The following is a 26011-nucleotide window of genomic DNA, read 5'->3' as shown; positions in this document are numbered from 1 at the left end:
GTTTAAGGCACAAAGGCCGACCCTTTATCGGATGGAAATCCGGGTAGTGTCTGTTGTTATGATATTGCGGAATATGGGCCGGAAGGCATTACGTTATGGGCCGGAAGGCATTACATGTTGTGGGCCGGAAGGCATTGCATTGTGGGCTAGAAGGCATTACATGTTGTGGGCCGGAAGGCATTGCATGGCCTGGAAAGGCGTATGTGTGGAATTAGTATGTTGACTGATTCGTAGGGCGATGTTATGCTAGTGACCGGTTAGGCCGGTATCTTGGTTAGGGTAATGATATGTTATGTGATCTGTTGATGATTATATGTTATGTGCACAGTTGCTTGGTCTGGGGTTTGACCCGATATGAATGGCTGTTCTATGATCTGTTATGTTATGTGGGCATTTTATGTTATGGGCCGGAAGGCGATATGTTATGGGCCGGAAGGCAATATGTTATGGGCCGGAAGGCGATATGTTTTGGACCGGAAGGTCGTGGCCTGGAAGGGTGTATATGTGGTTGGTATTTTTGGGGGTATCTCACTAAGCTTTCGGGCTTACAGTTGTGGTTTTATGTTTCAGGTTCTTAGGAGTCTGTGGCAAGGCAAATGCGTGATCGTACCATTCTCCGTGTTGGTGTTTTATGATTTGAACCTGGGAAAAATACTCTGTTAAATAATGTATTGAAAACCTTTTTGTAACAACGTTATTAAAATGGGTGGTTTTTGAAAAGTTTTAATTGTTTTGAAATTTCGGTCGTTACATTTTTGCAGTATACCTTGTTCGCAGCAGTAGTATCATAGATGAAACTAACGTACTGAAAGTCTTTCATAGGTTTCACTGCTGTGTTTTTGGAACACCGTTCTAAAAATAAGTCCAAACGCCAGTGATTCCACGTAGTCCGACATTGTCATTTGACTTGAGTCGATTCGATCCTCACAGTGCCAGTTTCGTGTGAAAATTCTTTTCCTCGTAATCGACTTTCTGGCAAAGTCGTCGTTCCAAAACTCTGAGGTACTCATGCCTAGAGTGCCTTATGTTATGTAGCTTTCCTAAAGTATCATCAACAAGCCTTCCCAGAGTACCATTCGTACTGTACGTCAAGTTCAATACCAAGGACCCATATGGTTAATCCATCACTGAGGAATGTATACGCAAGGGTGGTACATAATCAAGGTTCTACAGGTTTAGAATTGATGATTCCGCTTTAACTTCTTTTCCTTGATTGGATGTGATCTTAGAGAAGAATAATTTATTCGACTACCTTTTCAATCTTAATTATATACGACTCGTATGCACGACACTGTGACTGATGAACCAGGTATGAGTTCTATTATGAACTTCGGGACGGAGACTACTCAAGACTACGATTGACCATGCTACCATGCGAATAAACTTAGAAGCCAAACTAAGACCTTCTCACCGAACAGGACAAGAGATGCTGATGGAACAGAAGTATCTATCCTTTTCACAATTCGTTATTATTCACTTTCGAATCTGAATTTCGAGACGAAATTCCCTTTAACAGGAGGATGATGTGACAACCCGAAAATTTTTGCTTTAAAAGTCGGTCCGATCAACTCAAAGTCAGACTCACTTCTGCTATCTATTAGCACTTCTTAGAGTCTATTTGAGTGTTCTGAGCTCAATACATTCAAGAAATGAGTGTAACGAAGTATCTACTAGAACCACTGTACAACATTCAAGCCATGAACTCCATCAAGAGGAGTTTACGGCCAAGACACCAAGAGTTTACGGCTGTAAACTCACCCCTATTTATATAAGGGCAATTCATTTCTTCATTCTTTTCCTTTCCTTGGCCGATATCCTTCAAACTCTCTCAAGTATCATCGAGTATCTTCATCCTAGATCATCAAAAGTTGTAAGTGATTCATCCATCTTTCTTGCTATACTTCTTGGTATTGTATCATCTCATGATTTCATCCATGAAATCACTTCTTTTGGTTAGATCTTTAAGATCATCAACTTTCACCAAGAACACACACTAGTTCTTTGGCCGTAAATCAACTCATTTAGCTTCCATATCGTAAGTATCCTTTCAATATACTTCACATCTTTTAGAGAACCTTGATTTACACCCTTGAAATAAGCATTTAACCAAGAACATCAAAAGTTTTTGTCCGTAAACTCTTCATGGCCGTAAACTCCTTGATTGTTACATGTTATGACCTTAAACTCTTCTAATGACCAAGCCTTAGACCTTGAACCCTTAATGGATGTTAGTAGGACATTAAACACCATCTTATGCATGTTTGACCATGAGTTTACGGCCATAAAACTCCATGGCTGTAAACACCAATTAGTGACCGTTCACTTCCCTTTGATCAGTCACATGTGATTCTACACTTCATTTCATGTCCCTTAGTCCCTTAGGTTGTTTCCCTTCATGATTAGTTTTATTATACACCAATTATACACATATATGTACCAATATATGTCATTTAGGATTCATTTGAGTATCAGAACTTCATTCGTGGAACTTCTCATCCTTACATGAATCATCATTGGATCACCAACATAAGGTGAGTTCATACAACTACATTTTATCACATTTTACTGTTTTAAGGAGGGGATACAAGTTTAAACATAAGAAATTGTGTTTATTATAAATGAAATTCTTTAAATATTTTAAATGACACCAAGTCATTAAAAATGCTTTCAAATAATATTAAACTCTTTTAATTATTAGGAAATACTTTTAAAATGTTCTATAAAGTCTTTTAACTTATATTGTGTATAAATGATGTCTATATAGATATATTTATATAAGTAATGTTTAAAGGGCTTAGGACTGACTACTAGCTTTATTTCCTTTTCCTTGTCTGGTGTGGACTTAGAGTAACGGTTGTTTGTCCAAATGTCGTTTAAATCTTAGTTATATATTATGTATATCTATGTAGATATAAAAGTTCTATTCAGTCAGTTTTATACCTTTAGGTAGCAAAGGTATTCATTCAGGATCAATCAATCAATTAGAGAGAACTTACTAGTAAACTATAATAGGCATAGTTTAGGAAGGAACACTAATACTATAACAAACAAGATAACTTTGAATGTGAATCTACTTCACGGATTAGTAATTCGTTTGCTAAAGTCGCTTTTTCTAACCAGAGTCTCTTATAGAGAGAGAGAGAGAGAGCGTATAGTATGGATAAAACCACATGACATACAAATCTTAATAAAAGGGGTTCGCGACCATAGTACCGAACCTTAAATATATTAATAGGTACACAACTACAGTACCAGACTCAAATATAAAGAGAACATAACTAATCGTACATTCTTAAGTAGTAGTTTATGTGATTACTTAGTACATACACTAAAGTTATATACAATGAGAAACTGGCAGACAGTTGAACCGAGGACCTCTGTTTTATTTTCCTTTTCCTTGTTTGGATGTATGTACTAGGTGAATCACAGGATACTCTTAGCATAGGGTATTTAGAGTACTATTCAGAGCACTATTCAGAGTATAGTTCAGAGAAACATAACGAGCAACGAGCACCTTGTAGTCTTTTCATCGTATATATACTATATTATAAACTAAGATTAATTATACTATTACATAGTATATTACTACATTCACAAGACAGTTTCATGAAGCGTTAAATCCAGCTATTCAATAATGCAGTACGTCAACATTCAGTAGAACGGTTTTAGGGGAGAAAACTACATTTCAATAACAATTAGGGAGTATAGGATTCTCTGGGTTCAATAGTAACACTCTCTAGGTAAACTAGTACATTTTAAAGGATTCTTAAGAATGTTAACATTATGATCCCCTTGCTTATACATTCTCGAGTTATATATAACGAAGACCTAGTAGACAATAGAATGTGACACCTCTAACTTAGTTTTTTTCCTTGCCTGCATGTGAAACTAAGGTCGAATCCCACAATTTATTATCCACCCAATATTGATTATATAATACGTGTCTAACCTAAGTAATCATGGATATTAGTTTGTCAGTTGTTAGAATTGGTATAACTTAAATAACTATTTGTTCGAGCTATAATAATTTAGATTATACATTAGGGTTATATATGATGAAGACCTACTAGATTGGAGAATGTGTGAACGCATTCATACTTTCCTTTTCCTTGTTTGGATGTGGGGGTACGATCGAATTACACAATCGATTGTCCGTCTCATATTGATTATATGTAACTAGTATAAACTAAGCGATTATAGAAGGAATTGTTTCAGTAACGCTTTACATTAAGAAAATATAGGATTTTCTTGTAGATCTTGCAAACTTGTTCATTTAACAAAGAAGACATTTTCTCTAAACAAAATCTTATGCACTCACCAGCTTTATAGCTGATACTCACTTTCAAAATACTTGTATTCTCAGGGATCTATTAAGACAGGTATCCACGATGGAGTCGTGAATACGGAGCAGTAGTTTCTCGTCTTATCTTTTGATACAATATTAATATTAAACATGTAATGTTTTGAACTAGATGTAAACACTTTAACATCTATACTATGAATGTTGTTGCTTTGATTATGATTGTACAATTGTTGTGATACTACATATGACATCCTCCATCCCCCGAATGTTTCTGCCGTTCCGGTTTTAGGGGGTGACATTCACTAGCTGAACCACCTTGTTCCTCAAGGTCTTTGTCTTCCGATTCAAAATCGCAATTGGTCTCTCGATGTAGTTCAGGCTGCCATCAACCTGGATATCCCCGAAAGGTACGACTGCTGACTCATCCACTAAACACGTTCACAACTGAGAAACATGGATAGTGTTGTGGATCTGACTGAGCTCTGCTGGAAGGTCCAATCGATACGTCACCTTGCCCACCCTGGCTATAACCCTGAAGGGGCCAATGTATCTGGGGCCCAACTTTCCTTGCTTCCGAAACTGGATAACACCCTTCCAGGGTGACACCTTCAGGAGGACCATGTTACCCACCTGAAACTCCAAGTTTGAATGCCGCTTGTCGGCATAGCTCCTTTTCCGACTCTGAGCAGTCTGCAGCCTGCTCCGGACCTGCTGGATCATCTATGTGGTGTTGAGCACCACTTCGGTACTCCCCATGATCATCGGACCGACCTCTCCCCAACATATATGGGTCTTACACTTCCTCCCATAGAGCATCTCAAAGGGAGGTCGGTCTATACTAGCATGGTAAATGTTGTTATACGAATATTCCACTAACGGAAGATACGTATCCCAACTGCCACCAAAATCCAAAACACATATGCGAAGCATGTCCTCGAGAGTCTGGATCGTCCTCTCGCTCTGTCCATCCATCTGAGGGTGGAAAGCGGTGCTAAAATGGAGACGAGTACCCATCTTGTCATGGAACCACTTCCAAAACCTGGAACTAAAACGAACATCTCGGTCTGATACCACCGAGACTGACACCCCATGACATGCCACAATCTCTCGAACATAGATCTCAGCTAACTTCCCAGCCGAGATACTCTTCTGACTCAGAATGAAATGAGCACTCTTGGTCAATCGATCCACGACGACCCATATCGAATCTTCTCCTCATGCAGTCCTAGGAAGCTTCGTGATGAAATCCATTGCGATGTCTTCCCATTTCCACACGGGCATATCTAACGGCTGCATATTTTCGTGGGGCCTCTGATGCTCTGCCTTGACCTTCCTGCAGGTCACGTATCGCTCCACATACCAGGCTATATCCCACTTCATGCAGGGCCACCAATAATCTAGGCGAAGATCCAGATACATCTTCATCGCCCCGGGATGGATGGAGAACCTGGACTTGTGGGCCTCCTCCATCAATACCTGCCGTACCCCTCCCTAGTAGGGCACCCAAACCCTCCCATGCAAGGTCAATAACTCGCGGCTATCATAATCAAATGAGGACACCTAGCCTATGACGCTTTCACACTTCCGGTGCTCTTCCTTCATACCCTCAACCTGTGCCTCTCGAATCTACTCCAGCAATGGAGTCATCACTGTCATCCTCAGACATATGTCTCGAATCAGAGCCACCACTGCCTTACGACTCAGGGCGTCAGCCACTACGTTGGCCTTGCCGGGGAGGTAAAGGATCTCACAGTCATAATCCTGCACCACATCTAACCACCAAAGTTGCCTCATGTTTAGTCTCGGCTGATCCATAAGGTACCTCAAACTCTTGTGGTCCGTGTAGATGTTACAACGAACCCCATAGAGGTAATGTTGCCAAATATTAAGGGAGAAGACCACGACCCCCAACTCCAAATCATGCGTCGGATTGTTAGCATCGTGAGGCTTCAGCTGTCTCGAAGCGTAGGCTATCACGTGACCTCGTTGCATCAAAAATGCACCCAAACCTGTAATTGAAGCGTCACAGCACACTACAAAAAATCATCTACACCCTTTGGCAGAGTGAGAATTGGTGCCTCGCACAACCGCTGTTTAAGCGTCTCGGAAGGCGCCTGCTGCTCCGGCCCCCAGCGAGATGTCACCGACTTCTTGGTCAGTCAGGTTAGTGGGAAAGAGATCTTGGAGAAATCCTAGATGAATCTCCTATAGTAAACCGCTAAACCAAGAAAACTTCGAATCTCAGATGGACACCTCGACACCTCCCACTGCATCACGGCCTCAATCTTGGCCGGATCGACCAATATACCCTTCTGGTTGATAAGGTGCCCCAAGAACTGCACCTTGTGCAACCAGAACTCACACTTGGAGAGCTTCGCAAAAAGTCTCTCCTTCCTCAGAGTCTCTAGCACCTCCCGCAGGTGCTCCTCATGTTGCTCCTCGGTCTTGTAATAGACCAAGATGTCATCTATGAAGACTATCATAGACCGGTCCAGCATCGATCTGCATACGCGGTTCATGAGATCCATGAACACGGCTGGAGCATTGGTGAGCCCAATCGGCATCACCATAAACTCATAATAACCATAGCGAGTCCTAAAAGTTGTCTTCTGCACATCCTCATCCATGAATCGCATATGGTGGTATCCCGACCGAAGGTCAATCATGGAGAACCAAGATGCCCCGTGCAGCTGGTCAAACAGATCATCAATCCTCGGAAGTGGGTAATGGTTCTTCATCGCCACCTTATTCAGATCCCGGTAATCTATGCACATCCAATGTGACTCGTCCTTCTTCTTCACAAACATGATCGGAGCTCCCCAGGGTGAACTACTAGGCCTGATAAACCCCTTGTCTAGCAGCTCCTGCAGCTGTGTAGACAACTCCTGCATCTCGGGAGGAGCCAGCTAATACGGTGCCCTGGCTATTGGTGTCACACCAGGAACTAGGTCAATCCTGAATTCGACCTGTCTTTCAGGAGGTAGCCCAGGCAGATCCTCTGGAAATACCTCCGGGTACTCTCATACAATCGGTACATCGTCTACCGTCGATGTACCCTTATCTCGGGTATCCATGACATAAGCAACATATCCGTTGCAACCCTGCTGAAAATAGTGTCTCGCTCTCACCGCGGAACATAAGGTCAATCCTCCCTGCGGCCTCTCACCCTAAATCACCAATCCTCCCTCGCTAGGAGTCCGAACTCTTACTAGCTGCTGCTCACAGTCGATCACTGCTCCATTGGGACTCAACCAGTCAATACCTACAATGACCTTATTCCTTCGCTGGGGAATCAGAACCAAGTCTACTGAAAACCGCTCATCAAACAGTTGAAGTGTACATCCTCGATGCCATCTTGCAACCCTGACGGTTCTATCATCTGCTATCTCAACATCCAAAGGATAATCCAACTCCCCCGGAGCTACGCTAAATCGCTTACTAAGTGCAAGCGACACGAAAGATCGGGTAGCCCCCAAATCAAACAATACTATAGCTGAAATGTCGTTCACTAAGAACGATCCTATAAACAAATACATAATCATAAGCAATAATAAAAAATGATAAGAAGATAATGGAGAATATACATACCCGTGACGATGTCAGGAGCTGCACGTGCCTCCTCTACTATCAACTGGAAGGCTCTGCTCTTCGCCACTTGCGTCTCAACTCGGCCCTGCCGTCCATCAGTAATCCTCAATGTAGTAGGAGCAGGTGCCACCACCTGTCCTGCTGGCACCTTTCTAGGATGCTGGGACCTTTTATGGCCCCTATGATTTCACTGGAACCAAATCAGATCAGATGTTGTCGTGGTGGTGGTAATGATAGCAGTACAATCCCTGCTAACATGCCCAGTTCGGCTGCACTTGAAGCAGTCGGAACTGCCCGCCCTACATGGCCCCTCATGCCCCCTGCCGCACTTGCCACAGCGGCCTCGGTCCTGCTGTCCTTTCCCTTGGGAATCTGTCTTGGTCTTCTTTCCCGAACTCTCATTGAAAGACACCGGCTCCAGCTTCCTCTTCCTCTCCATCTCTAGATCAATCTCTCTCTCACAAGCCCTCACTATCATGTCGTCCAGTGTACTGCAGCTAGAGCGGCTCAAAAACTGGCAGATATCACTCCACAACATCTCATGATATTGGGTGTTTTCCATCTCCTCGTCCACCACATACTGCGAAACGAGAAGGGCCCTCTCCCTAAACTTGGCGGTAATCTCCGCCAAAGTCTTAGTCGTCTGCTGGAGGTCCTGGAACTCCCTCGCAAGCTAGTGCACCTCAATGTCAGGTGCAAACTCGGCCCTATACCTGGTCGTAAAGTCACCCCAGGTCATCGCATCCAACATAGTATTATCACCAATGGCTCTCCCAACCTCCTCCTACCAATCACGTGCCTTGTCCTTCAGAAGATGGGACGCAAGTCGGACCTTGTCCCCTTCGTGACATCTGCTAGTGCGAAAGGCGTTGGCGACATCCGCCAACCACCTGCTGCTAGCTATAGGGTCCCAAGCTCCATGATATTCAGGAACTCTGCACGCCCTGAACTCCCTGAAGGTCAAGGTGCGCGACCTTATCATGGTCGCCACCTCAGTACAGAAGGTACTCAATCTCTCATCCAATAACTCAAGGATCCCCTCCTTGATCATGCCGAAGATCACGGAGTCTGATTGATGATGTTATGCGTGATCTCTGAAAATATGAACTTCCTCATCTGGTCATCTAGCTGCTCGGCTCCAGAACCCGAGCCTGATCCCTCACCGGCACCTGAACTGCCTACTGCTGGTCTAGGGCGTACAACCACCATACTCAAACAAAACATAAAATTATCATAACTCATTATACCCGAGGGATCTAATCACATAATAAGTTTCCTGGATTCATCTCAACCCCTCTTGTCTCGAGTACGGATCCTCTACTTTCAGTAGTACTGGACCATACTACCTTCCACATCTATCTGTACTTTCCTCAAGAATTGCCTTGACTCCACCAAGTCCCTTCTACTACTACTACTTCATGTGCTACTTTCTTCCTAGGCTTGCCCTAGGGTAATCTCCGGCCTACTCTTCGCCATCAGCTGCATAAGAAGTCCCTGCCACCTTTCCCTAGCTAGCTCGCGAATACAATTGCATATCAATCAGACTAGATAATTCTTTGAATGAGAGGTCTCACATTACAACGGTAAAGAATCAAACAAGAGTTGCGCAATAGCATTAAAACCTAGCCTTCTGAAATTATTTAGTCCTTATAATATGTAACTTTAACGTATTCATTTACAAGTTAATTTAAAGGTAACTAGAACTCATATAAGCACAAAGCAAGCAGCATTCATGCATTGAGTATCCACAATTAAACATAATCTACTATGACTATCACATTACTGACTAATCAGTTCTAGCATACTACTCCAAATCCCATACGACTGTCCTACGAGGCATCCTTCCAAGATCCTTATCCCTAATCTAGCATGCAATTCTCATACATATAAAGCAGGCATACAAGGCATCCTTCCTAGATCCTTAGCCCTAATCTAGCATGTAGAACATATAATCATATCTTATCATAACACTTGTATGGATAGTTTGGGGGACTTACTTGAGCTCGGCTGATTGCATGCACCACACCATTTTTCCTTTTTAAACTCTTTTCTCTCTTAGAAACCCTTTTTAAAGTTTTTTGACAAAAGATTTTCTTTTGAAAACAATTCTATACCAACTCCTTAGTTTGAGTTCACACACACCAAAGGATGTGCCCGAATCCCTCAAACCAAGGCTCTAATACCAATTTGAAACATCCCAAAAATGTAGTCCAAAATTTTCATTTTTGCCTTAATATAAAAACCATTGATCATTCATAGGAATAAAGAAAATCATGTATCTGGTGTCTCAAAACATCGTATTCGAACTGCATCAAAGTCAAATAAGAAAATATCAGAGTATAAAAACATCCCAGGTCATAATGCTGTGTGTGTGTCATGCGATCATCCCGAGCCCTTTCCCTTGCTACAAGAAGTATCTGAAACCAAAACTGAAAACTATAAGCACAAAGCTTATTGAGTTCCCCAGACTACCACATACCATACAATCAAGCATTCAACTAGGAGATCGGGCCCCGCCCACTCTCATGGAGATTCGGACCCCAACCACACTTCGCTACATAGGAGATCCGGGCCCCGTCCACACTCTACTATCTAGGAGATTCAGACCCCGCCCACACTCCACTATCTACAAGATTCGATCCCCACCCACACTCGTCGACTCTGAGATTCGGACCCCGCCCACACTCAGCTACGTTCATGCAAACAAGTATCACACAGACAATAAGTATCATTATCTAACTAACAGGCATGATCTATAGCAATACTGTAAGATTCGGGCCCAGCCCTTATTCAGCTACTAATATACTATATATACGTGTCGGCCTTGGTACCGTAGACCTGTTCCTACTGAAGGGAAACTCATCTCGTAAGGCTGACTACTGAAACTCGAATAAGAACTCTCTGGCTACTGCTCCGGTGACTCCCCGGATATCAACTACATAAAACACCTAATCAGAATCTGGAAATCCATCCTAGGGTAAAATGACCGCTTTACCCCTGGTCAAAGTCAATTGCAATCAAGGTCAAGGTCAAGGTCAAGGTCAAGGTCAACTCCTAGTCAACCCAACTCATCGAGTCCCTCCTTGGACTCGTCGAGTTCTAAGTTATTCAGTCCCATGATAAGCTAAGTCGACTCGTCGAGTCCCTATACAGACTCGTCGAGTTCTGTCTGGAACAGAATCGGTACATGGCGTCTTTAACTCGTCGAGTCCCTCCTTAGGCTAGTCGAGTTCTTCACTTTCCAAGTCCTAATCTCGTCCAACTCATTGAGCCACCTCCCAGGCACAGTGGTGCCACTCAAAACCAGAAAAGCTTAGGGGATCATGACTTGACTCGCCGAGTCACAAGAACGACTCGCCAAGTCCCATGCATGCCAAAACCATACAGTCGATTCCAATCGATTCCAGTGCTTCCAAATCAAAGATCTGTGCTCCTTAGGCTAGCATAACACGTAAAGTTGCTAACATTACGTGCATGCATGATGATGCAAGGCTAAAACACTCATTGCAAACTATAATTGAGGTCTAAGCCATGGCATGGGGCTATGGCTGAATAAAGGTGACAACTTTGAGCTCCTATAGCTCAGAAATGCCTAGATCTGAAGTCCTTTCGTCCCCCAAGGTTCAAATCCCAGAATGACCTTGGGATGTCGAATCCCGGAATGACCTTGGGATGTCATAAAAGCCAAGGTATAAATTTTATACCTTTAACAAGTTTGAGATGTCATAAAACGCTAGATCTTCTTCCCCCTTCTTGTGTCTTCACTTCCTTCCTTCTTTCTCCTACCTTCAAACCACACAAAATGCAAGAAATTGGTTCAAGAATGCACAAGTCCTATTAGCGTTTTGAGAGTGAGGTTGGGAGGTGATAAAGACTGGAGTGGAGGCTGAATATGATGCTTAAATAGGGTGCGAAAATAGGGTTTCCACGTGACAGACCTACTCGTCTGAGTCCAGGCATGGACTTGCCGAGTAGTCCATTTAAATCCCCCCATCCAATCTAGCATCTACTCGATGAGTTAGGGCTACCAACTCATCGAGTAGCTCTAAGAAAATAAATACTTAACTAGATTAATTGCGTACCATGAATGGGGTGTTACACATGTATTTATGTTGTGAGGGTACTTCTTTGCTTATTCAAGGATTGATACTGAATATTATTCTATATAATATTATTACGCATCTAACTTTTACGAAAACATAATAAGAGGAAAATCCGCAAAAAATAGGAATAATTTTGATCTTATTTTTCTAGTTCTTAATGTTGCAACGAATCATTGATTCTGTGATCTTTATAAATTTTGGTTTTTATATTTGCTTCATAATCCAACAACAGGAACTAAGCCTGGATTCTTAATTAGTCTATAATCAACCTCTTAGGTTGGTGGGAGTAGAATAGGGTGGACTTTTTGGGTTGGCTGAGATGGCCCGAAGTAGCACTTTGACATCGGCGGCTACACTATACCCGCCTTACCGGTACAGGAAAGGTGTTGCACATGGCTTTTAAAACCAGAATTACGTTGAAAAAGAAGAATAAAAATGAGGAAAATGGGTTGCACAGACAGCTTTAGAGGGTTTAATGAATACAATTTCATACGCCTTGGGATCGACATCATCAAAGGCTGAGAGTTGACTACTCTGACCACCTAAACTCCATTTCCTCACACGCTTTCAACCTAATGACAAACTTGTGTAGATCTGGAGGAGTTACAGATAAATTTGGTATATAATAGAGGAATGAAAATCACCATCTTGCAAACCGATTAAGGATCCAAACTCTACTTCGCTTGAGCTCCAAATCAACTCCAACTCTCTTCACAGCCTTGAAGATGGCCAACACACACACAATATTTACAGTCACTAATTCAAAATGAGGGAGAAGGTGGAAAGGGGGTACTTAAGTTCTAATCTTTGCCAACTTTTCATTTTTGATCCTTTACGAACTAGTTTTTTTTCCTTTACCGAACTAATATATATCTATTTACCAAACAAGTTGTATTATTCTTACAAGGAATCTCCAAAATAAGTTTTTTTTAACATTTTTGTTCAAAATATAGTTAACACAAGGTTAAACTTTAGTTTCAGAAATTTGGCAAGCTTAGTCCTTCGATCTTAACTTTTATGTCTAATCTCAAATAAATTCTAATTAACAACCTTGAAACTTTTAAATTCACTAATATTAATTTATTTTATTAACTTTTATAATTTTTTTATTTAATTAGTTATATTTATATAATTTTTTACAGTTTTCCAAAAAAGAAAAAAAAAATATGGCCTAAAAATAGGGATGTCACAGGGTTGGAGGTTGTAATCACAATGTTCGTTCAACTTCTATCCTACATCTGATATGTGTAATGTTATTTCAAAAAATCTTGGGAGCCAAACAATGAAATTGATATTTAATACTGAGATTGAATTTCAAGCTGTGAGGTACCCTTTGATTATAGTCTATGTATTTGTCTATTTCCCTTACCAGAAATTCTATTAGAATACATTGGAAGTTATAAAATAGTTTGTTGCAACATATCTCTATCTCTATCTCTATCTCTATCCTCCTTAATAAATGAAGGTTTTTTTGTCACATGTCCTCTTCTTTTTCATTTGGACACATGGCATTTTCTAGAATTTTTGAATTTTCTATTTTCCACTTGTCATTTTATTATATTTTTCATTTTATTAAATTAAAATTCCACATTCAATGTGTAAGGTAATATATATCTAAGGTATTTATTAGAAAGGGTTTATATATGTAATATATTCAATACATTAAAATCTCATTAATTTTAATAATTCAAAATTTTTTTCACTTTTCTTATAAATTCAAACTTCTCAAATTGTTAAAATTTCATATTTAATTTTTTTAAATAAACCCATGTAATACATGGGTCTCACACCAAGTTCTTAATAAAAGAATCCTTTGGACGCCACATGGCACTCTTTTACACCTCTGTTTTGCCACGTGTCGTTACCAGCTTTGTGGTTTGACTGAAACTCCCGCTCTTTTATATCACCAAAATTCGAAACTATCATCTCCTATAAATGTCGAGCATATCATCTCCTGTAAATCAGGAATCAAATTAACCCAAATCATTGACTTCTACAATGTAAACTACAATATCGTTTTTTTTTTTTTTTCTGCTGATTTTAAAATTTAAATCAATTACCCACTAATCAAATCCATAAAAATCAGAAATAAAATCTGCAAAATAAAATACGTTTCTGCAATTAATAAATTTATTGTTCCTCATTTCTCTCTTCGTATTCATATGAAACCATCGAATTGCACATAATATTCTACTGATTTGCCCTCGACTTTGAGTTTCTTATCTGCTCTACTCTTCTGATCTGCAGAAGGCTAGTAATACATTCTTTTCTATTATTTTTTTCTTTTAACATTAAACTCCACATCATTTTCTGTAATTTCAATCATTCTTTGTTCTCTTTTTTTTTTTTTCTGTCTTTGTGTTGAGACTGTAATAATTTTCTTTTAACATCACGATGGAACATTGGATAATGATGATAGTCCTTTGTTTGTTCAACATATGTATTTGTATTTTGGTTTGAAGTCAGATACTTTTATCACAACCTATAAAATCATTTCTCTGCTTTTTTTTTAACGATACTTCCAATCTAAGGTATGATTTTCAACCTTTCTATGTTTGAATTCTATTCTTGCTTTTTAAAGCTTGGTACTTGCTGTTTCGGATTCTATTTTTTCACCATAATATGTTTGATTCTATATTTACATCAATTTATTAACTTTGATTCCTGCTATGTTTGAACATTCCCATGTCAACTTTTATTCAGCAACAAATTGTATAACAAAACTCTAACTTTTTTTTTTGTTTTTTTTTAATAAAAGACTATGGTTATAGTATGTATTTACTTGGTCTATATCTTCAGTTTTTTGATTTCATTACTTTTGTTACTGCATTTTGACTATTATTCATTTTACATGAGGTTATGTGCTTGGTTGTTATTTGATAAGTAGTTCAACTTATTTTACATTGCTTTTTAGATCACATGAAATTCAGATTTTTAAGAAGAGGTTTTCAAACTGATAAAGGAGATGATTTGGGATTAAGCATTTAACTTTTATTGTAAATACCTATATATTTTGAAAGAAAGAATGTAACCTCTTTAATGTAATGAAAAAGATCTTGGTCTGAGGAACTCAATTGCATTTCTTTTGCATCTTTAACTGTTAGAAATTGATACGCCTTCCTACTGCACCCATCAATCTCATCCCTGTAAATGAATTTACAAAATCATGTTATAATTATTGTTCACAAACTAAAAATAAATAAATGAAATGCACCCAACAATTGTTACCTGACTGTTCTAGGCAAAAGGTCCATGCTTCATACAACTGTTTTCAAGACCACTGGCTGAAAGAAAATGTAACAGTGTGAAACTCTACAATTCTTTTCTAAGCAAGTATTCTCAAAAGATTCAGACCCAATATTTTGTACTTTTGGGAACAGAAACATTCATAAGAAAAAATAAAAAAGATTAGATCAAACTATAAATACCCAGTATAATAAGGCTTTAGCTGAAAGAACTCTATCTCAAATGCATCTTGATCTTCCATGTTTACACTAAGCACACCAACATCCTAATAGATATCCCCTGAAATTGACCGATTAATAAAATTATATGTTTATACTAGGAATAACATGTTACTTGATCTCAATAGATTGAAGGAAGGTAAAAAGAAATGCAAGTTGTTGAACACTTACATGTTGAACTGCATTAGAAGTTTCTTCAAACAATGGAGGAAGTCTTTTGAATTATATCAGCAATATGGAACTGAATAGAAAAAATTTTCATTCTATTCCTTCAAACAAACAACAAAATTGACAATTCCATTCACAGACAAAAAAATCATCAATAGCATTTCTTCTATGTAGGTTTTGCCCTGAAACTTCAAATAAAAAAATTAATAATTAAATAAAAAAACTATTCGAAGGTCATATATATAAAATCAAATTACTTTGTGGGTTATAGAATTTAAGATGATGTCCACAAGCGTAGTGATTGTTTCTCGTATAGGGAAAGTAAATAATTAAAAAACACCTATTTTATTTTGAATATATACGATGAAGATTCGTCTCCTCATTTATAGCATTTTCGAATTCAAAAATTGAACAACTATATTTTCTCAAAACTTACAACTTGCCTGATCTTTTCAAATACAGACAATATTCATTTCGTTTTAAGGAGAACATATTTTGCCTATCATATTCAAAGAAATTGTTCATGCATTTTCAACAGGTAAGTTATTATTTCTAAACATGTATCTTTTCTTACAAAAATTAAGAAATACGAACAATATATACAGGGATGTCTTAAATATTACCTTCGCATTTCTATTAACGGCTCCAATTTCTGAACTTTCGACCTGATTTTCTGTCGTCGCAAACAATAGTTCTTCAATCTAATTTGTTTCAAATACAATAACTATTTGCTTCTGATCTTCAATCGATGTAGACAGAGCTTGAAAACAGACTGAAAATTTGAGAACAAACATAGTCTTTGTGTTGTGCCAGAAAAATGAGATCGTCTTAGGTTATTGGTATGTGTAATGCAATGATATTTTGGGAAAGTGTATTACGAAATTGTATACTATACCGTGCGTATGTAAATGCATTTCACTTTATTTTAAAATTAATTTAAATTTTAAAAAAGCATTATATATATATATATGCATTTCTAACAATATTATTAGTACATTTAACTTAATTTTACTTATCATTATACATATGAAATATTTTAATGTGTTTTCTAAATAACATCCTAAATAAATATTATTCATTAATTAGACATATATATTATAATATTACGTTTTCAAATTAAACAGGAATTATTTAAATATTTAAATTATTAATTTTTCCAAAATAACTAATTACTTTAAATGATTTAGAAATATCATTTATTTACTATTTCATAGTAATTCAAATTAAAAAAAATCTAATTAGAAAAGATATAAAATAGTCTGTTACCCAAAAAATGAAATTATTAATTTTATTTTTAACTTTATTATTTTTCATTTTTTATCAAACAAGAACATGGACGCTATATACGCTAGAGAAAGAAGAAAAAACAAAATTTATACTTAGATAATAAAATATCTAAGAAAAACTATACTGTAGAATCTTCTCTACGTACACCTATTGCACATGCTATTCATTTTAGCCAATACGGCAATTTTCTTCCTTTTTTTTACATATGTAATATGTTTTATTTAATTATTTTGAATCTGTTGTTCATAATTATTTTAAAAATATATAAACTTTTATAAAACATAATATATTTAACTTTATATAAAAAAATCTCCGTAAATTCTTTCCTATTATTTTACAGGTTCAATTAACACTGCAGATTCTATAAATGCTAAAGAAAAGAGAAAAATTAGAAAGTTATATTTGGATAATAAAAAATCCAAAATAAATTCTGACACATCTACCCATCAAAAATCATCTATCACACATGTTTCTTACATGTCAAATAACGGTATTATTATTCGTTTATTTTATAATTGTTTTTTAACCACATAAATTATTTCAAATTTATATATTCTTAAATTTATTCTTTTCTGTAATAATTAATATTATTGGTTTTATTACTAACTATTTTTTTCATTACATAACAGATGTCTACAATCATTATCATCATTTACTATCTATAGATAATTACAGAAACGTTAGATCAGATAAGGAATGTCTTTAACTCCCATTGAAAACAAGATCCTGTTCAAATTCCAAAGAAGATAATTTTCATTGGTTGTATGTTTTGCAATGACAATTAACAAGAGTCAATGACAGTCTTTATCGAATGTTGGATTGTTTCTCAAGGATCGCGTTTTTACACATGGCCAATTGTACGTTGCTTTGTCCAGAGTTCAAAGTAGAGAGATATTAAAATTGTTAATTTTAGATAAGCATGGTAGACTATCAAATAAAACATCAAATGGCGTGTATAAAAAAGTTTTTAGAAATTTCTAAAAACTTTATACAATTTTATTATTTATATCAAATTACATATATCAAACAAGAACATTGATGCCGATGACAGACTTTATGGAATGTTGGTTTGTTTCTCAAGTATTGTGGTTTTACAAATAACCAGTTGTATGTTGTTTTTATCTAGAATTCAAATCAAAGAATGATTCAAAACTATTAATTTTTTATAAGGACAGGAAACAAACAAATAAAATATCCAATGTTGTGTATATATATATTTTTAGAAATTTATAAAACTGTGTATATTTATATCAATTTATGTTTCTGTATTATTTAAATTTATATTGCATTATACAAAATGATAATTTCAATTAATATCTACAAATACATATTGTTGATTGAATATTCAGACCATTATGCTTTCTAAATTTCAACCAATCATTATCTCATTTTGAAATTACTTACAAAACATTGCTCAATAATTAAGTTATAAATTAATTGAAATTATTTTGAAAATTTTCAACCGTGTCCACCGGTTATAACCTAGTATTATATATATAATGTTGGATTCCATCGAAATATTCAAAGGACTAATGGAATAAATTGAGCGCTTAACTTTTAAGTTTCTTTTATCAAATTGTATTTGACCATATATATATACAAAAGCAAAAGGTGACCAATTAGACCGAAAGAATACTACACCAATTGGCTTGACGTTCATCGCATGTTTGGTAATACGAATAAATTAACACGTCATAACCAATAATTACATCATTAAAGATATAACAAATAGATAATTGCTGACCCAAGGTGTTAGGTGGCGATAGGCATTAACGCAACATAATGTAACATATGATGTACAAGTGGGATTTTATTATTTACCGGACTTTGTTCCAGTCAACTCTTTATTATATTTTATTAAGCCAAGAATATAAATTGGGACGCAAGGGTGGATCTAATCTTCTCATAGCAAACTCAATTTTGTTTACGTTCACAGAACCATACACAAACAAAGCCACCAATTACTTTCATAATACAATGTCTTCTTCAGAATCAGGGGTTCACCTAGAAAAGTTTGTAATTCCACTCGAGGAGATCCTCTCCGCCACCCAAAACTTTAGTCAAGAAACTCTTATCAGTGATAGTGGACTTGTTGCTGTCTACAGAGGACAACTAAAAAACCGCACCGTTGCCATCGATCTTACTAATCCACGTAGTTACCTAGGAGATCGCGAGTTCAGTAACCAGCTCAAGATTATTTCAAGATTCCAGCATCAAAATATAATCCCTTTTGTTGGCTACTGTCATGAATTCAATCAGAAGATTAAGGTTTCTGAATACGCTGTGAATGGAAGCCTTGATGCCTATCTTGTAAATCCCGATAAAAGGTGTTTACTAACATGGGCGGATCGCCTCAAGATTTGCGTAGGGGCAGCAAGAGGACTCCAGTATCTTCACTCTGGTCTTGGTGGAGACTGCATAGTTATTCACAGAGATGTGAAGAGCCACAATATATTGTTAGATGACAATCTGGAAGCAAAAATTAGTAATTTTTCTTTGTCGATATTAGTCGAGCGAAATCAGCCACAAGCTTATGAACCTACTTCAGGTACCGGATATTACATTGATCCGGTTTACGAACAAAGTGGCAGTGTCAACACAGAATTAGACGTCTACTCATTCGGGGTTGTTTTGTTTGAAATGTTGAGCGGGACGCTAGTTTATCATAGAAGGAGCATTGATGGTGACCAGCCACAAACACTCATAAATCTGGTCCGACGCTACTACGCTGAAGGACTCCACGGCTTAATTGATCCTCATATAAGAGATCAAATTAAGATGCGTTCTTTTGGTATAATTCAAGATACTGCTTATCAATGCATTAGTTGGAACTTAAAGGATCGCCCTACCATGGACATGATCGTCAAGAGGATTGAGGAAGCACTGGATTTTCAAGTAAGTCTTTTTATTTAAATATATTTGAACATGATTAATTGAAACTCTAATAAATGCCTCACATCAAGATAAACTCGTAGCAAATGTAACATAGGTGGGGTCTCTTACATTTTTTTGTCTTACCATGACTATGTTTTTGACTGGTCTCAAGCCTGCAACCACTTGATTTAAAAGAAATTATGTAGTGGTTAAAAGTTAAAACCGTCCATTATCATTTTTTAGTCATCTCCTTTTATTTTAAATTTATGGGTACATGATAGATATAAACCAAAACGCATATAGCCCAACGGGTATCGGGTGTTACGGGTGTTACAACTGTTACATAACTAAGCAAATTGAACCGATCTCAATCAGTTCCACCACATTAACAAAAACAGAGGTCAACTAGGGAATCATAAAATTACAATTTTCATAACCCCAACCAGTTATACCATGTATATATAAAATAACTGAATAAATTAAAAATTTAAACAATAAATAGTTACTTGGGAGGTACTGGAATATAATTTCTTTAGGTAAATGGCAGAATCAGTACATACCTCTAAGCAAACTCGGTTCTGTTTGTATTCGCAGAACCCCCGTGCTTCTGCAACAGTTACCATAGAAAGCCTTGAATATGAAAACCTAAATAGTTTCCTAATTCCACTAGAAGAGATCAGATTGGCCACAAGAGACTTCAGCCCAGAAACTTGTATTGGAGAGGGTGGATTTGGTAAAGTCTACAGAGGACAACTCTCTAAACAATGGCAAAACCGCACAGCTACATTCAAACGCGTGAATCACAACGGATTCCAAGGAAAAGATGAGTTCCTTACTGAACTTAAGATGATGTCAAGTTTCAACCATGAAAACATTGTCCCTTTCATTGGATACTGTGATCAAGGTGATGAAATGATTATAGTTTCAGAATTAGCAAGAAATGGTAGCCTTGATTATTATCTGGAAGACCGTAACAAGAGTTTTTGTCTAACTTGGGAACTACGCATGAAGATTTGTATGGGGGCAGCTAGAGGACTCGAGTACCTTCACTCAGGCATTGGGGAGAACAGGGCAGTAATTCACAGAGATATGAAGAGCCAAAATATATTGTTGGATGACAATCTAGAATCCAAAATTTGTGGTTTTGTATTGTGACTATTAGTTAACCTAAATCAGCCACAAGTCAACAAACCTGCAGCAGGTACCCGAGCGTACATTGATCCCATTTACAAAGAAAGTGGCATGGTCAGCACAGGATCAGACGTTTACTCATTTGGGATTGTCCTCTTTGAAATGTTGAGTGGGATGCTCGCTTACGATAAAAGGAGCATTGATGATGGTCAGCCACAGACACTCTTACAACTGGTCAAACGCTACTATGATGATGGCCTGGACAAGCTCATTGATCCCAGAATTAGAGATCAAATTAAGATTCATTCTTTGTATACATTTAAGAAGATTGCTTATCGATGTATTAGTACCAACTTAAACGATCGCCCAACCATGAAGAGGATCATCAGGAAGATTAAAGAAGCACTGAACTTTCAAGTAAGTTTTGCCTCTCACTATATATTAAAATAAAATTTTACTTCAATCAGGGAGTACTGTTTGTAAAGATGGGCCATTTCTAAAACTGGTTGAAAAAAAAGACTTTTGATGCAAGTTGCAAAGAAAAATTTACTTCAAAAAACCTCAATTATGTTTTGACTGTTCAAGAAATCTAACGAACTTAACCTTTGTCTAAAAAAATCCAACGAAGTTTTCATACTGTTCAAAAAACCCTAATCATGTTTTGTCTGTTCAAAATGTTAAGTTTGTTTGTTTTTTTGAACGACAAAATATGATTGGGTTTTTTGAACGGTTTGAAAACTTTGTTAATCTTACAAGTCATTTTCCCAATATGGTAATTAAAAAGTTAGGTCATCTGTTTTTCTTCTTTCACTTCCATAGAATTGAACAAAAATGTAACTTAGTTAGGTTTTTTTAGACGCATGTTAAATTTGCTGGATTTTCTTGAAGAGACAAACATTATTGGGGTTTTTTGAAAAGTTTAGAAAAATCGTTGGGTCCGTAAGTCATTTTCCCAACAAACTGAGTATGTCATGCCTGACCCCACCTGAAAACTGTTAAAACATTCATATATACTTCCATTTTTATTACATAAAATTTAATTAATAAGGTAGAAATATACGCCAATAACACAAAAACCTTTAAAATATAAATTAAATGTCAATGACTATTGAAGTTGAAAACTTTTTAAACATTATCTATAAAAATCAAAAAACCAGAGAGTTTACCCTATATGTTATTGTAAAATTTTAATAAAGTAAGTAAATATATAAGATGAGAATGATATAAAATAAAAGGTAGGTAGTATTGTTTAGAAAACAGATTATTTAGATTTGTCTTTAAATTTCCATCGGACCAAATGTATTACATAGAACTAGAAAGATGATAACTTTTTTGGCTTGTTATACTAAGTATACTACCTTTAAAATTTTGTTACGAGTTTGGTATGGACTTTATTTTCATTAATTTGCCCTAAAACTATATTTTTTATAAATTAGATGTTTACTATTTTTTTTCTTAACTTCTAAGGCATTTTTATAATTAAATTCTTTTTATAGAAATGTTTTATGTAAATGTAAAAAAGTATTAAAATGTTTTAACAGAAGCTTAATGTATATGGTAAACAGTTATAAAAAGAATTAAAAAAAAAAGTCTAAACAAGTGACAAAAGTTTAAAACCGTTTTAAAATTAAAAAAATTGTAAAAAAGTGTACAGAAAAATCTTGAAAGAATAGCTGCAACACAAATATAAAAATGACCTAGTATTCATAAATCTTGAAACAAGATGTAACACCAATATAAAATGTTTGATTTTCTAAAAAAGTGTAAAAATATTGCAAAAAAATGTCTTTGAAACTTTTTTTTAACAAAATCCTTAAAAAGTTTAGGAAAAATTGTAGAAAAATATATGTGGATCAATAAACGTGAAAAATGGCAAGGCATCTCTACGTAAATTTATTTCTGTTTTTATATATGTTCACAGAACCATGAAGCAACTTATAGCATTACCACACGAAACCTAGATAGTTATCAAATTCCAATAAATGAGATCAGCTTGGCAACCGAAAATTTCAACCCTCAAACTTTGATCGGAGAAGGTGGATTTGGTATGGTTTACAAAGGACAGTTGTCTCGAAGCTGGCAAAACTGCACAGTTGCCATCAAACGCCTTAATACACAAGGCCACCAAGGGAAGAAGGAGTTCCATGCCGAGCTTAATCTGATTTCAAGATTCCACCATCCAAACATCATCCCTTTTATTGGCTACTGTGATGAAGACCGTCAAATGATTATTGTTTACCAATATGCAGTCAATCGAAGTCTTGATTATTATCTTGTAGACCCGATTAAGAGGCGTTCCCTAACATGGGCACAACGCCTCAATATTTGCTTAGGAGCAGCAAAAGGACTCGACTACCTTCACTCGGGTCTAGGGAAGGACCACGGAGTAATACACAGGGATATCAAGAGTGGGAACATTTTGCTGGACGAAAATCTGGTAGCTAAAATCTGTGATTTTGGTTTGTCAACAGAACGCCCTAGAAATCTAGAAAGTAGTCAATTTCTTACCAAAGTTGCTGGTACCAACTTCTACATGGATCCTATTTACTATGGAAGTGGCATTCTCCGTAAATATATTCATTAGGTGTTGTCTTGTTTGAAATGTTGAGCGGAAGGCCAGCTTATCACCAAATAGAGTTTGTAGATGGTAACCCACAACATTTGATAAATCTCGTCCGACACTATTATGAAAACGGACCCGAGAGATTAATTGATCCTGATATCAAAGATCAAATTGATAGTCGTAGTTTTCATACATTCAAAGAAATTGCCTATCAGTGCATAAGCTTCGTTTCTCGGGAACGCCCCACAATGGACACAATCATCGACAAACTTGAGGATGCAATTGATTTTCATGTAAGTGCTCTTATTTAATTATGTTGAAGAAGTCCATTTTAAAAAGCAAGAATGTAAACATACATGAATTATTTAGTATGGTAACCGGTAGTGGGGTATACACACTTTTTTTTACAATTCCAATACGATAACTATTGAGAACTTACCCACGAGTGTAATTTGACTTTCAAGTTTCAACAGTTGTGTTCCTTTTGTGGCATTCAAAGTTCATAATTAAAAAGGATCAACATTAGATGAGTGTGTGATGATTACAAAACTTTTATAGAAGTCTAAAACTATATATCATGGAGCTTGTAAAAAAGGAATATGTATATTTTGCTAGTCAAAAAAAATAAAGTTATACAACAATCTAATGTTAGTACATGTTTGCCTTTTTGCTTTTAGAAAAAAGTGTTTACTTTGCTTCAATCCTCTGTGTCTCTGCTTCGTAAAGGGAATAGAGAAAAATATGATACAGTGTTAAATTTTCACTTAGCCTTAAATAAAATTTCAAACAGATAAATTCTTTTGGGATGTGATATTTTGTGTGTTTTAATAAAGGCACAAAAAATGTAAAAGATGAGAAGATGATGGCTTGTAGATGTTGTACGCAGCTGGTGGAGACGATAGTCGTTTTGTGCTACAGAAATATATATATATATATATATATATATATATATATATATATATATATATATATATATATATATATATATATATATATATATATTTCATTTTGGTTTATGATTATTGTAATCATATCATTTGCTTAAGCATTATTTTGTGTTGGTTTGTAATTAAGTGTGCTCTTTACTTTATATAAGAATATTCCCAATTCCCTCTTTGGCGATTCAATCCATTTACATGCTCCTATAGTTTGAGGTTGATGCTTCTCATATCTCAAACCTGCTCCTGGAGTTGCTGGTTAAAGAACATGCACTACTAGAAAAATAGTCTTTTACTACGCGCAATCCACGACACTCAGTGATCTATGTTACGCAAATGGAAGTGACCTTAAAATGGTGTCTACTCTTCAAAAATTTTAAGCATTTATGTCACGCATTATTGTGTGCCCTTAGATTAGTTGTCTTAAAGAAAAAAATCAAAAACACGGAGGATGCTTTACATTAAACGTGCGTCGACTACAACCGTCACCTTTTAATTTTAATGAGACACGCTCTTGTTTCAAAAATCGAGGTATCTGCTAAAAATATCTAGGGCTTTTCAACAAAGATCAAAACCCTCTGATCATCACTCAATACTCTCTCTCTCTCTACAATCGATCGTCGACTCGCCTTGCAGACAACGTCCCCTCCGACAACGTTAGGTTCCTTCTCTTCCGGCGACTTCCCCTCTGACGACGTTAGGTTCCTTCTCTTCCGGCTGAATTCGCGTCGCCGACGAGCTTGGGCTCTCCTGGCATTGGAGACTATTAAATTTTACGTGCCCTATGTCCGACTAAGGTATTGGAGAAGTCACTTAAGCTTTGTGTTCCTGCTGAAACATCCCCGGTTGGCCACAGAACTAATTTTCATCTCTATTTGCTAGAATCAAGTGACAGAAGAGCAAGAGCAGAATGAGGGGAAGAAGCGCCTGGTATCCATGAAATCGATGATAAATTGAACACATTCAAGGGTTTCTCACCTTCTGAAGCTTCTCAAGTTGAACACAAGGTAACATTTCAAGAAAATTGATGCTCTTAGTTGGGTTTTCTCCTCATGTATATGCTTGCACTTAGTTAGGTTTTCTCCTTCGATTGTCGATTATAGCTGCTCTTTTCATGGTTTCGTCTTGTGTAAACTTCCATTTTGCTCTTTTCATGGTTTCGTCTTGTGTAAACTTCAATTTTGCAAGAAAAATAAAAAATAAAACTAACTTTAGTGTTTGTCCACCAAAAATAGCTGCTAAAAACAAGCCATCAGGTTTATATAAAGCAAGTAGCCAATTATCAGTACATTAGTTCCTGTAGACTGCTATTGAGAAGGGCATAATCATCTTTTCACATAAGTATCATTACATGCATCATTGCCCCAGGAAGATCATTTGTAAAAGTTCATAAAGTTTTATAAAATTTTGTAATAGCAAGAGCAGATAGTATAAAGATAATCAAACAAGCTCATATTCAAAATTTCTAACTTTCAAATATCTGTAAAAGTTCATATTCAAATTTTTAACAGTATTTCTGACTTTCAAATTTCTGTAAAAAGTTCATAAAATTTTATAACAAACACATAAAAATATTCAAACAAGCTCATATT

General features: G+C 36.5%; 2 protein-coding genes across 3 annotated transcripts; both read left to right on the top strand.

Annotated features, from left to right (window-relative positions):
- The first annotated feature begins 18824 nt into the window (after nt 1-18824).
- On the top strand, nt 18825-24465 carry LOC111897971 (probable serine/threonine-protein kinase PBL28). 2 transcript variants are annotated; one of them, XM_023893949.3, is made up of 4 exons: nt 18825-19808; nt 20382-21335; nt 22840-23774; nt 24315-24465. In XM_023893949.3, the coding sequence occupies exons 1-2, from the start codon at nt 18891-18893 to the stop codon at nt 20940-20942; spliced, it is 1479 nt and encodes a 492-aa protein (XP_023749717.1). In that variant the 5' UTR covers nt 18825-18890; the 3' UTR covers nt 20943-21335; nt 22840-23774; nt 24315-24465. The 2 variants fall into 2 exon arrangements, with proteins under 2 accessions (XP_023749717.1, XP_023749761.1); XM_023893993.3 differs by lacking the exon at nt 24315-24465 and having other exon boundaries at nt 22840-24281.
- Nucleotides 21030-23502, top strand: LOC111898189 (probable serine/threonine-protein kinase PBL3). Its single transcript, XM_023894114.1, has 2 exons — nt 21030-21335; nt 22840-23502. Exons 1-2 carry the CDS (start codon nt 21030-21032, stop codon nt 23500-23502), a joined length of 969 nt encoding a protein of 322 aa, XP_023749882.1.
- Nucleotides 24466-26011: the final 1546 nt, after the last annotated feature.

Source organism: Lactuca sativa, chromosome 1, assembly GCF_002870075.4.
Source record: "Lactuca sativa cultivar Salinas chromosome 1, Lsat_Salinas_v11, whole genome shotgun sequence".
Lineage (NCBI taxonomy): Eukaryota > Viridiplantae > Streptophyta > Magnoliopsida > Asterales > Asteraceae > Lactuca > Lactuca sativa.
This window is presented reverse-complemented; position numbering and strand designations above follow the sequence as displayed.